This window comes from Protopterus annectens, chromosome 10.part0 (genome assembly GCF_019279795.1).
Source record: "Protopterus annectens isolate FY-2018-M chromosome 10.part0, PAN1.0, whole genome shotgun sequence".
Classification (NCBI taxonomy): domain Eukaryota; kingdom Metazoa; phylum Chordata; order Ceratodontiformes; family Protopteridae; genus Protopterus; species Protopterus annectens.
The window spans coordinates 117,536,478-117,548,906 of NC_056744.1; the positions used below are offsets into that span (position 1 = coordinate 117,536,478).

General features: G+C 44.5%; 1 protein-coding gene across 1 annotated transcript in view; it reads right to left on the bottom strand.

The window, feature by feature from the left end:
- NOL11 (nucleolar protein 11) overlaps positions 1–12,429 on the bottom strand; it is a 1,613,635-nt gene that overhangs the window by 343,239 nt on the left and 1,257,967 nt on the right. Inside the window, exon 11 of the mRNA XM_044086719.1 lies at positions 2,075–2,200. Coding sequence (XP_043942654.1) covers positions 2,075–2,200 — 126 coding nt within the window. The remainder of the gene's footprint in view (positions 1–2,074; positions 2,201–12,429) is intronic.

Here is a 12,429-nt window from a genome sequence, read left to right on the forward strand (position 1 = left end):
AAGCATGTCTTCTAATGACAGAACCTGTAACTGCTGCTCTACAGGAGGCCTCTAAAGAATCAAAACCACATTGCAAAGTATGTTTTCCCACTTGTTCAGCTGCATGCAATAAATCCTGCATTTCCTTAAAATTAGGCGGATCTGAATCTGGAAGCATTTTTTGTTTCAAGTGAGACATCAAAAATTGCTGACATTTTAGCATGTGAAACTGGCAATTTAAGGCCCTCATTGCTAAAGTTGCAGACGTATATACTTTCTTTCCCCATCTGTCTAATGCTCTGGAATCTGTCAGAGGGGACTGGATTCTTTGCTGATGAGGCCTTAACCCTTTGGGTCCCTGAGAAATAGTTTCAGGGTCAGCAACAGGGCTTTTATAAAGAAATTTGTGAGAGTCAGGGACTCTGTAGTATCTCTGTCAGGCTTAACTAGGGCTGGAGGTAAGGAATCAGGATTTAAGCAGGATTCAGTATACACATCATCCACAATATCTAACACTGGCGGAATAGCAAGGGGTCTGTGTTGAGGTAATAAAAGGAAGTCTCTGAGCCTTTTCTTGGATTCTGAGTAATCCTGGCCTTCCCAATGGAAATGCTCCCTCATGGTATGCAAGGTTTCCCCCAAAGGAGTAGTCCTCAGGCGGAGAGGCTGATGGAATTGATTCCTCAGCATCAGAATCCTCATAAGGGGGTAAAGAGTATCCTAGGTCTGAGGATGAATCTGAAGAGATGGATACCTGGTCGGATGAGTCATAGTCTGCATCCTGTCTAGGCCTTTTATCAGTTGGGGGATGGGACCCCCTGATCAGAGTGATTAGGTCTTCGGCCATTTTGAGCATTTGTTTCTTAGGCATGGAGGCCTGTCCTGGAGTTGGGGTGGAAGATGCCAGCCAGTCTGGCATTACAGCTCCTTTACACCATCACTACTGGATAATGGACACAAACTTAACAAAATAGGGCCAATGAACAGGTGGGTGTCGGGGCAGCCATCTAAGCTACTGACAGAGGAGAGTAGGAGAGCACATCTCATACTGTCAGATGACATTGGGAGCCCCTACTGTGATGTAGGTCCTCACACCACCACCCAAAGCAGGCAGTTAGGGCATTCAAATAAAAATTGTATCACACACTGGAAGATGACAGCAGAAGCTCCCAAAATGTTGTCTGAATGATGCCCACCTGCAGACAGCTACTGACTAGGAGATGCGATGGAAATGTTCTTTACACCAAGGGAATGAATGAGCTCGAGTCCCATGGGAGGGGACTTTATGGTTAGCAAACTGAAGGGGGGACCACTGCGCCTTGCTTTCACAGCAGTTAGTCTCTGCCTATTCAACCTTCAGCACCTCCACAGAACTAATGGCTCCTCCAATACCCAAATTCAAAGCTCTCAACCAACAAAGTAAGACTCATTGGCAAGAAAGGTACCCAATCCAATGTATTCCACTCCTATGCAGCAAGCTTCCCACTATGTATCATATAAAGCAGTACTCTATCTGCTTTCAAAGTTAATCTCAGCAACTGACTAGGCAGTCAAATTCTCCCCTGGGTTACCCTGTGTAGCTCCTTTTAGACAAGTGTGTGAACACTACTAGTTTATGGGCCTTATTGGGCTAGGCTCTTATTGGTCTTTGTGACTGCTTGCCTACTGTTAACTTATGAACCTTCATGTAAGACATGATCACACCAGTCAAAGATCAGCAAGACAGTACTTTTAATGATGTAATCAAGTAAAAAAAAAAAAAAACATTGCGTACTTCAGGCAGACTACCTAATAAACAAGATGTATAGAAATTAAGTCTTTCTCTTTTGACCACTAACTCAAAAAACAGCCTACTACATTACTTCAATTTTTTTAATAAACCTACTGAGGGTAGTCTATTTGCTAGTAGTTCTGTTCAGCCTGACGGAGCTATCAGTATCCTGTGATGTCTGTTCCAGCTACCAGATATATCACAAAAATGGCAAAACTCATTTCAACAAACAGGCAGGGACCACAAACTAAATGAAAGCCATTTGGCAACTTTCTGAGGTCCCAAAATAAAGGATCCGAGTACAAAATATTGTGCCTCACTTACCTCAGAAAAGCCTTCAAACATGCACAGGTTACTGCTTCAGGGATGTCTGGAAAATGCTGAAGACAAAGCTGCAGCAAACAGTAATCTCTCTTCTCCAAGGCAAAAGAAAGTAATTCTGGACAAAGACTGAAAAGCAAAGTACAACCCTGCTTATAACAGAACAAACACATTTCACAAAATTATATACTTTTTAATTCGCATGGCAATCAAGCATCTGCACTCCTAGTAGCATACTCAGTCATGACCTGTGAAGTATTTTTGAACAATGCCCTTTAATGCTTCCTTTCTCCGGAGCACAGTTCCTCCCCTAAAGATTGATCTCCGTATTTCCACATATTAAATATTTTTCCACTATCTGGCATTGATCTGTTCAGCTTCTTCAGCACACAGCATACTAGGGAGAATAAAGTCCCATGATACACCAAGGAATCTCTTCTTGAGCACCCTGAAACTTTCGCCATAAATGACAGGAACCTCAATAGTACAGTTCTCTTCATACTGCAGTGTAATGCTATTACTTCAATTTTAACTGTACAGCCTTCTACAGAGACAGAATCCACCAACTATCTGCTCTTAGCATCAAAGGTGGGCAAGCAACTTGCTGAAGAATAAGTGAGATGGTAGTAAATGCTCAGTAGAAGAAGGTCACTCCAAACTCTTGATCATGGAAACATGTATATAAACAGCAATCTGGCCTCTCACCAACATGTAGCCAAGATACTAAAAACGTTGCCCAAATTAAGGGCAAGTATATGGCATCCAAGTCCAAGGACGTTATAGTACCACTCTACTTGGCCCTTGTAAGACTTATCATTGAATACAATAACCCTTTTGGCACGTACCTAACCAGACATTTGCAACAGTTGGAATGCCCATAAAGGTTCTCACCAGGAGAATTCATGGCATGAATACCCTTGTCCTATACTGATCGGATAAGGATTCTGCCTCTGTAAATCAGTCTCCTACAGGCTGCTGAGAAGGGATCTTTGCCTGGCTTACAGGGCTTACTCAGGCCCAGCCCTGATGGATCTCTTGCACATGCACAAAAAAAAGAAGCTATGTTCTTACCATAACGTTCCATCTGTGATGTCGATCTTAATTCATTCTTGACTGATGGGTTCAGTTATACGAAGCTTGGGCCAACCAAAAAAACTCAAGCTAAAGCTCTATACTGCCTCTCTTCCCATTACCTCACATCAAGTTTGCCTATCAGCTAAGAAAATACAGAAGCCCGGTCTGATGAACAACCCTATGAAACCCCAAGACTAGTTGCGAACCTCCAGGAGTCTCTAGGAAGGGGCAGGAGGGTGGGATGGCAAGAATCAATAAAGATCAACAACACGGATGGAACATTATGGTAAGAACATAACTTCTTTATCTGATGTTGTCAATCTTCATTCATTCTTGGCTGATGGGACAGAGTTCCCAGCTACTTTACATTCTGGGCAGTGCTAAGGAAGGATATTCCTGAGCACTAGAGCCAAAAGATGCTCTTCCCCTGGAGACCATATCTAATTTAGAATGGGTGATAAAGGTATGTGGGGTAGCCGAAGTTGCAGCTGCGCATATGTCTTCCATAGAAGCTCTGGAATGAAAGACCGCTGAAGTGGAAACGTATCTTGTAGAATGAGCTCCAACTTGTTGGTAGCTTGAGTCTATTCTGGTTGTATAAAGGGGTAATGCAGTCTCAACCATTTTGATAAGGTGACCTTTGCCCAATCTGGTACCTGAAAATGATAGAAATAGTTGGTCTGATTTTCTAGACGATTTTGTTGTGTCTAAGTAAAAACGTAACTGTCTGTGGACGTCCAACATATGCAAGCAGTACTCTGAAAAATTTGCAAAGAAGACTGGTAAGTTTATGGTCTGGCTGATATTGGACTCTGATACAACTTTTGAAAAAAAGAAGGGATTCGTTCTGAGTTATGCTCTTTCTTTGTGGAAGATGATATATGGGTGATTCACACACAAAGCTTGCAACACAAATGCTCCTAGCAGACGTGATAGCTAATAGGAAGAGGATCTTGAAAGATAAAAACTTAAGGCCAGAAGTGGCTGCAGGCTCGAAGGGCTGATGAACTAGGCATTGTAAGAATAAGGTCAAATCCCAAGGCGCTACCAGATCTTTGAAAGGGGGGTTTAAATGCTGAGCGCCTTTAAGAAAAATTTTTCATAGCCTAGGAGACATCAATGAATGATCATCAAAACAGTTATGAAAATTCGAAATGGCAGATAGATGAACCTTAATTGCAGATGTTGAGGCTCCCAATTGAAATAAGGTGGATAAGTACTCCAGGTCCTTATCAACTAATGCTGAGAAAGGATCAATGCTGTTTGAGGCTCCCAACTGAAATAAGGTGGATAAGTACTCCAGGACCTTATCAACTGGTGTTGAGAAAGGATCAATGCCATTTGTACACATCCCAATTGAAAATCTTTTCCATTTGTTTAGGTAAATTTTTCTGGTGGATGGTTTATGGGAAGCCAGAAGTATCTTCTGTACTGGGGAGGACAAATTGTTCTGCTTGGCAATTTCTGGAATTGGAGAAATAAGCAGTCAGCTTGAGATGTTGAAGGCTGGGATGCACCAAGCCCTGAGGGTTAGACAGCAGGTCTGGAGTTGGATCCAGAGGCAGTGAACCAGGTGAGGTCAAAGAAAGGGAAACCAGACTTGACGGGGCCCAGTAAGATGCAATGAGAATCACTTTGCTTCTCAACCGTTGGTCATTTCTCAGAAACTGGGGAATTAGTGGAACTGGGGGAAAGGCATACAAAAGTCCTGGGGGCCAATCGTGAAGAAATGCATCTTGGAGACTGCGCATGAGGGGGAATTAGGGCAAAGTAGCTGTTGCATTTGTAGTTTCTGGGAGAGGCAAAAAGATCACAGTAAGGCTGACCTCATCAGTGAAATATTGTAGTCGCTACATTGGGATTGAGACACCAATCGCAAGGCAGACAGATAAACCTCCTCAGTTTGTCCACAACCATGCTAGAGTACCCCGGGATATGTGTTGCTATCAGAAAGTGGTTGGAGAGGATTGCCCACTACCAAATCCTTAGGACTTCCCAACAGAGGGTAGGATGTCCCCCCCCCCCCCCGTTTGTTGACATACCAGACTAGAGACATGTTGTCTGATTGGAGACACTGCCCTGAAATAAGGGCAGAATTAAATGCTTGCAACACTAAAAGCACTGACCTCAGTTCTAGGACACTGATGTGCAAATTAGCTTCCTGTGGGGACTAAGTGCCTTGGACAGTCTTCCTCAGAAAATGCCCCCCCCCCCCGTGCAATCTGGAAAGCCTCAGTGGTTACTACAGCCTTGGGTTGAGGGGGGTGGGGGAGGAAGACTCCATAAATTTTCTTCTGGCTTCATCCTCAAAGATCAATCCTTTTTGCAGTGATTTGTTAAAGACTGGATGGGACATGGGGTGTGTTTGAAGTGACCATTGTGACGCCAACAGCCACTGAAGCAGCCTCATGTGATACCTCGTTAGGGGAACTAATGTTATTGTTGCAGCCATGGATCCGAGAAGTTGTAGTACCAGACTAGCAGGAACTTCGTCTTGGGAGAGAATAATTTGGAGTTGCGATCTTAGCTTTAACAACCTGTGATGAGGAAGGGAGGCCACACAGGACATTGTATTTAGTCTTGTTCCGATAAATTCCAGAGCCTGCATGGGAGACCATTGTGATTTTTCTTTGTTGAAAAGCCTAAAGTTTCAGAAAGATGTAGAGCAAAGTTAATGAAGCAAAGCAGTAGATGCCTGTAGGGGGCGTTGAGGAGCCAATCGTCTAGATATGGAAACACACGGAATCCCTGTAGTCTCAAATGAGCTGCTACGACTGCCATGCATTTGAATACCCTGGGGGCAGTGGTGAGGCTGAAGGGCAGTGCTCGAAAGCAGTAATGACTGGCTCCTAGCCAGAAGCGGAGAAATCTTCTGGAGTGCTTATCCATCTTCATGTGGTACTACGCATCGTGAAGATCTACAGAGCACATCCAATAGTCCTTCTCTAGAAAGGGAAGGATAGATTGAACTGTGACCATCCAGAATTTTGTCTGTTGCACAAATTTGTTCAATAGGCTGAGATCCAAGATTGGTCTCCAGTCCTATCTTCTTTGGCACTAAAAAGAATCAGGAGTAGAATCCGGATCCTATCTGGTGAGACTGCCTGGATGACTTTTTTGAAGCAGCTTTTGAACTTCTAGTCCTGGGTAGAACATCGGGGATTCACCTTTGGGGTTTGGGGAAAAAAAGACTGAAGGGAATGCGGTAACCTCTGGTAATGGTCTTCACCCAGGTATCCAATATTATTGTGAGCCAGGCTGAATACTGCAGAGAAAAATCTTCCCCCAACTGCTCCCAGAGGTAACTGGGGCCTCCACTCAGGAGCACTGGTAGGGTTGTCTATAAAAGGAATCTCTGGAGCCATGATTATGTGGATCCCCTCTGCCACGGGAAGGGTGTCCTTCCAGAAGAGTTCCCCCTTGGACCTGGGGGGAATACTTGCCACGTGTCCTGAAAAGGTCCTTGGGTCTTTTTTAACTACATTTTTCCACTCTGATTCCTGGAGTAAGGTTGTTGTGGACTGGAAAAAATGCATGCCCACAGCAGAAAGGGTCTTCCTGTCCTTTTCACACCTGGCTAACGTGTCTCTAACTTTGGAGCCAAACAACGAAGTGGCATCAACAGGAGCATTGACAAAAATACTTGAAGGGGTCCACAAAAATCACAAGTGCATCAAGGTGTGGTACCTAATGGCAACACTTGTACCCACTGCTCTAGACGTCCCTTTGGCTGCATGTGCAACAAGCCACAGACTAATTCGAGAGAGACTCCAGGGTGGCAAGCTGAGAGGCAACCTTATCTTGTACCTCTTCATACACTGCTCCAACTAGGGTGTCTGAAAGCTCAGTTATCAGATTCCTTTGAAGTCTAGTGAAGTGTGCCAAAACATTCAAGAACTGAATAGCAAATGTCGATGAAGCAGAGACCCACTTCCAAAATCTGTTAATCGTCCGCGACTGTTAGTAGGATGGACAGTTGAACTCTCTTTAGCAAGTTTTTTTGGTGACCGCCACCACCATGGCATCCATTCCTAGACCCTTACACTGATCCTCTGGGGCTAAAAGAATCATATGTGGTCTCCGGAAAATAGGCTCTATGGTGTCAAGAGTCTTTAATGCTCGCTGAACGATCAATTTGATTAGATTGTCAGTGGGCGGGGTCACCCAAATAGTAGATGGAGGGGCATGAAAAGCTTGCAAAAAAACAGATTCCTCAAGGGATGGGTTTGAGGGCTTCCAATCACCCCTCCTGCTTTAATATTTCCAGCAGATATCTTCAGGGGGTGACCATGGGGACCCTTTCCCCTTCATCGTAATCTGAATCCTCAGTGACGGACTCTTCTGGAGAATGCAGGTGCTTCCTCTTGCATGTTATCTTATGAGGTGGCTCCTCAGGGGGTAGTTCTGAAGAGGACTCCGGACCCTGAACTAGGCTATCTTGCAGCTCTTGTCCCCACTGTCCAGACATAGCAGATTGTGGCAGCTGCGAACCAGAGGGAACAAAAATATGTCAGTCTGACCTGGATGGAACCAACTGAACGGATTGATGGCAGCCTGCTGAGGCCAAAGCTCTCTCCATAACATGGAAGGCAGGCCCACCCAAAGAGGGATGGGAGCCCGGACTGAGAACCTTGGAACGGGAGGGGTCACACCCCACTCTGATGAGCTGCCTCACAGAGTAAGAGTAGAGATAGAGGACTTCAAACTGCCATGGTCCAGAGAGCCACAGAGGGGCTGTAGAAACAATCGGAACCAGTCTAAGGATATCAGAACAGACAGTCAAGTCTCAGTCCTGTGGGTACGATGGTTCTGAAGGAGTCTAACACCACAGAGTAGATCCCAGTACAGAGGTAAGCTCCATAATCGGCACAGAGGCAGTTGGCACTGGGAGCATCAAACAATGGGCTCCAAAACCTGGGAGGAGGGTGAAGGAGGAATATATGTAAGAGTCCTGGGAGAGTAAGCTTCGTCTCCTGGAGGGAGGTCTGTGATGGTACAGGAAGGCCTCTGGCTGCCAAAAGCTGTTCCACTAATCTGACTGCATCCAATTCTGAGACATTTGGACGACTGGATTGGCATTCCTGAAGGGGTCTATGGTCTTTCCACAAAGGGACTCCGCTGCTGACCCAAAAAGGGGTCTTTTGAAAGGGAATATCTAGTCTGGGGAAAATTTAAAACATCGACCTTCGGCACCATGGTCTGTTTTACAAGAGGAGAAGATGGAAACAAATGGGTAGATGTAACTACTGTTGGTGCTGGAGAGGTCATTGGTGCTTAAGTGGTTTGAGCTGGTTCAGTAGTCGACTGCACCAATGCTGATTTTGTTGTTTTCAGTGCCAGAGTGGAAGATAGTGACATTTTAGGTATTTTTGCCTTTGGTTCTGAAGAGACTGTTGGAACCTGAGATTTTGTCTCATGTATCTTCAGGGAAGACTGTACTGAATAGCTCAGTTTTTTTTGTCTCAGACTTTGGAGATTTTGAAGTCGCCACCTCAGAACTTCACAAAAAGGACACATTAATAAGCCTTTCAGAATTAATTTATTTTGTTTCTCTGCAAGAGTTCAGGCGCTAAAGCCCTTACAGATATTGTAAGGAATTTCCAAGTGAGAGACACCTAGACAGTAGACGCAAGAAAGATGCCCATCAAAGTTGGGCATCTTTCTGCCACAGTCCTTACTTTGTTTAAACCCGGAGGTCCGTTTTTGTTTCTCTGACATGTGGTCCAGTTAGTGACACATGACATGTGCACTCCTTCGCTCACAGAAAAGGGAAGAAAGGAGATAAAAAAAAATTAACTATGGTATAAGAATACCCAAGCGGGTAAGGGAAAGGAAAAGTAGAAGAAAAAATACCAACGATGGTATTGAGGATTACCAATGGTAAGAGGAAAGTAGATGCCCATTACCAACAATGGTAAAGAGAATTACGCAAGGTAAAAAAGGGGGTAGAGAAAGCTCCTAAAAGGGTCACTAACTCAAAAAAGTATTAAACGTCACTAACTAGTAATGAAATTAAAAAGTTTTAAATTTTAATTTTAAACTATTATAATTAGAAGAAATTTTTAGGCACTTAGCTGATGGCATCGGTGGACATGTCCAATTTTCAACGCTGCAAACGAGATCTGAGGTAATGGGAAGAGAGGTAGTATGGGTACAGCCTCAGCTCAAGAGTTTTTGAATGGCACAAGCCTTGTATAATGGCAAAGTAGGTTCCAAGGGATCGGAACCAAACCCATCAGTCAAGAATGGATGAAGACTGACATCAGATCAAACATTACCAGAAACACAATCCAGGGGATATGAACGTCACTTGTAACAAATATAGATAATGCTGGAGACACAGATAAAAGTGTCCAAAAGGATCCCTGCACTACAGAACCGGCTCCTCATCTACATAAAACAGTTCTTCCCTGACCTATTCAAACAAAACCTTGACAACTGGATGGGAAATCATAAATTTGCCCTTGGTCTGGACCCTTGTGCCCCTTATGGACAACTGTACTATGTTCTGTGTGTTTCACTGTTGCAGTCATCGCACTTGGGTTGATTCCCAAAGCTGAGGAAGGGTGGAGGCAGTCAAGAAGTAATACGGCTGGCTAGCAGGCCTTGTAAGACTGCTGTGGCAAATCCAGCTCTGGATTTGGAAAATATAGGTAAGTGGTAATGCTTGGTGGTGTGTAGAGAAAAGTACAGTTTTGTACCTACCATAAATGTAGATGTTCGAGTGCTAATATAGCTGCAGTCATAACAGGGTTCTCCTGCCGTCAGGCGGGTCCTCGGTCGGCCGAATTCCAAAGTCTAGGTCCGGTGTCGGTCGTCGCTTCTTCCCTGACGTCAGTGCGACAGGGGTATCAAGGAACCAGCCGACGCCATTTTCTTCAGTTTTTCTTGCCCCAGATGTCAGGTGGCCCCAGAAGGAAGGCAATACATAAATTTGTGTAATAAAGCAATGCAATATAATCAAAATACAGTAGTTGCAAGCAAATACACCATAAATGAATACCCCAATCAGGTTGTATGAGGAGGTGTTAGCCAATAGGCCTGTCACAAGAGGGGAAGGAGGGAGGGAAACCTGGACTGCAGCTGTATTAGCACTCAAACATCTACATTTATGGTAGGTACAAAACTGTACTATGTTCATCGTGCATACAGCTGCAGTCATAACAGATGGGTAGAATCCCAAAGCTAAGAAAGGGGTGGTAGGCACTAGGTGGAACTAGGAGGAGCCAGGATGCCCTGCAAGACTGCAGTGGCAAAGCCAGCTCTAGTTTTGGAGTATAATGGTAGGTGGTAGTGCTTGGAGAAGGTATGCACAGAACTCCAAGTGGCTGCTTCCAAAATATCTTTGGTAGGAACTCCTCTGAGGAAAGCTGCAGAGGTAGCTGTGGCCCTTGTGGAGTGAGATCTGATGCCTGTAGGTACAGTTTTGCCATGAAAAGAATAGCAAAAGCGTATGCAGTGGGCTATCCATTTTGAGATTGTCTGTTTGGAAATTGGCTTTCCTTGAGCTCCTATAGCATAGGACACGAAGAGCTGTTCTGAATTTCTGAAAGGCTTTGTTCTGTCCAAATAACGCAGTTGTCTGTGGATGTCCAAGGAATGTAGTAATCTCTCCCCTTTGTTTTGAGGATAAGGATAAAAGGTAGGCAAGTGTATGGCCTGATTCAAAGCTACCCTGGATACCACTTTAGGCATAAAGGACGGGTTGGTTCGTAAGGAAACTCTGTCCTGATGGAAGATGATAAAAGGCTGCACAGCCATGAGAGCTTGTAGTTCAGAAATTCTACGAGCTGAGGTGATAGCCAAAAGGAAAGCTGTTTTCCATGACAAATATTGCAAATCTGATGAGGCAGTTGGCTCAAAGGGAGGCAAGGTCAGTTTTTCCAGAATGAAATTGAGATCCCAAGCAGGTATTGGTTGTTTCCTTGGGGGTCTTAGATTCTTAGCCCCTCTGAGGAACTGTCTTAAGAGAGGGTGAGAGAATAAGGGTGGATCAGTGTTGTATTCTGCAGAAATGGCTGAGGCATGGATTTTGATGGAAGAGAATGAAAGTCCACTGCTTAGCAGCTCAGCTAGATACTGTAGTATTTGAGGTAAATTCAGTTTTTCAGGATCCTGGCCCTTTTTCTCATTCCAGACACAAAACCGTTTCCATTTTGCAGAGTAAGCTTTTCTAGTCGACGGCCTTCTGGCCTCCAAAATGACATCCTGCACCTCCTTGGACAGTAGGGTCTGTTGTGATGCTAAGGAATCTTCCATGCGGCTAGATTGAGTGTTTTTAGCTGGCTGTGAAGAGTTTTGAAGCTGTGCCGAGTCAGGAGAAGAGGCATTAGAGGCAGGGTCCATGGTGGAAAGTACGTCAGTCTCCTCAGGAGTGGGTACCAGTGTTGTCTTGGCCAGTCTGGAGCAATGAGAATCATATTTGGTCTGTCTGCTCTGGTTTTCAATAGAACTTTGGGCAGCAGAGGAAGAGGTGGGAAGGTATAAACTGTCATTGATGTCCAACTGAAAGAGAGCGTCCACTCTCCAGACCTTTGGATGGAAAATCCTTGAGCAGAATTTTGTCAATTGGTGATTTTTGTGGGAGGCAAAGAGATCTATGTCTGGCCTTCCCCATGCTTGGATTATCTCTGTAAAAACTTTTGGATGCAACTTCCATTCGTGTGGATCTGTCATATTTCTGCTTAGGTTGTCTGCCAGCGTGTTTTCCTTGCCTGGCAAGTACTGTGCTTGTAGTTCGATTTGTAAGTCCATGGCCATGTTCCAAAGTGACATGGCCAGTCTGCATAGGGGGTATGAATGTGTTCCTCCCTGTTTATGTACCACATTACTGTGGTGTTGTCCGTTCTTATCAATAGTTGACCTGGTTGCAGAAGGTCTTTGAAAGCTATAATAGCATTTATTACTGCTAGCATTTCCTTTTGATTGATGTGAAGGTGCTTTTCTTTTTGGGACCATTTGCCCTGAATGCACCGATCTGTCATGTGCACCCCCCAGGCGTAGTCAGAGGCGTCTGTTGTGATGACTTGATTTGCTTGAGGCTTGCTGAATGTGAGACCTGTGTTTGTTTGGCATGCTTGAGCCCACCACAGAAATTCCTTTTGTAGACATGGAATTAGTGGTATTATTGTTTCCAAACTGTGGCTGTGTTGAGACCATAGGTTTTTCAGGTACCATTGAAGTTTCCTCATATGCAGCTTTGCACATGGGATTAGTAAGATGCAAGATGCCATGAATCCCAGAGCCTGCAGGATTTTCCTTGCAGTCAGCCTGGTGCAATTTGC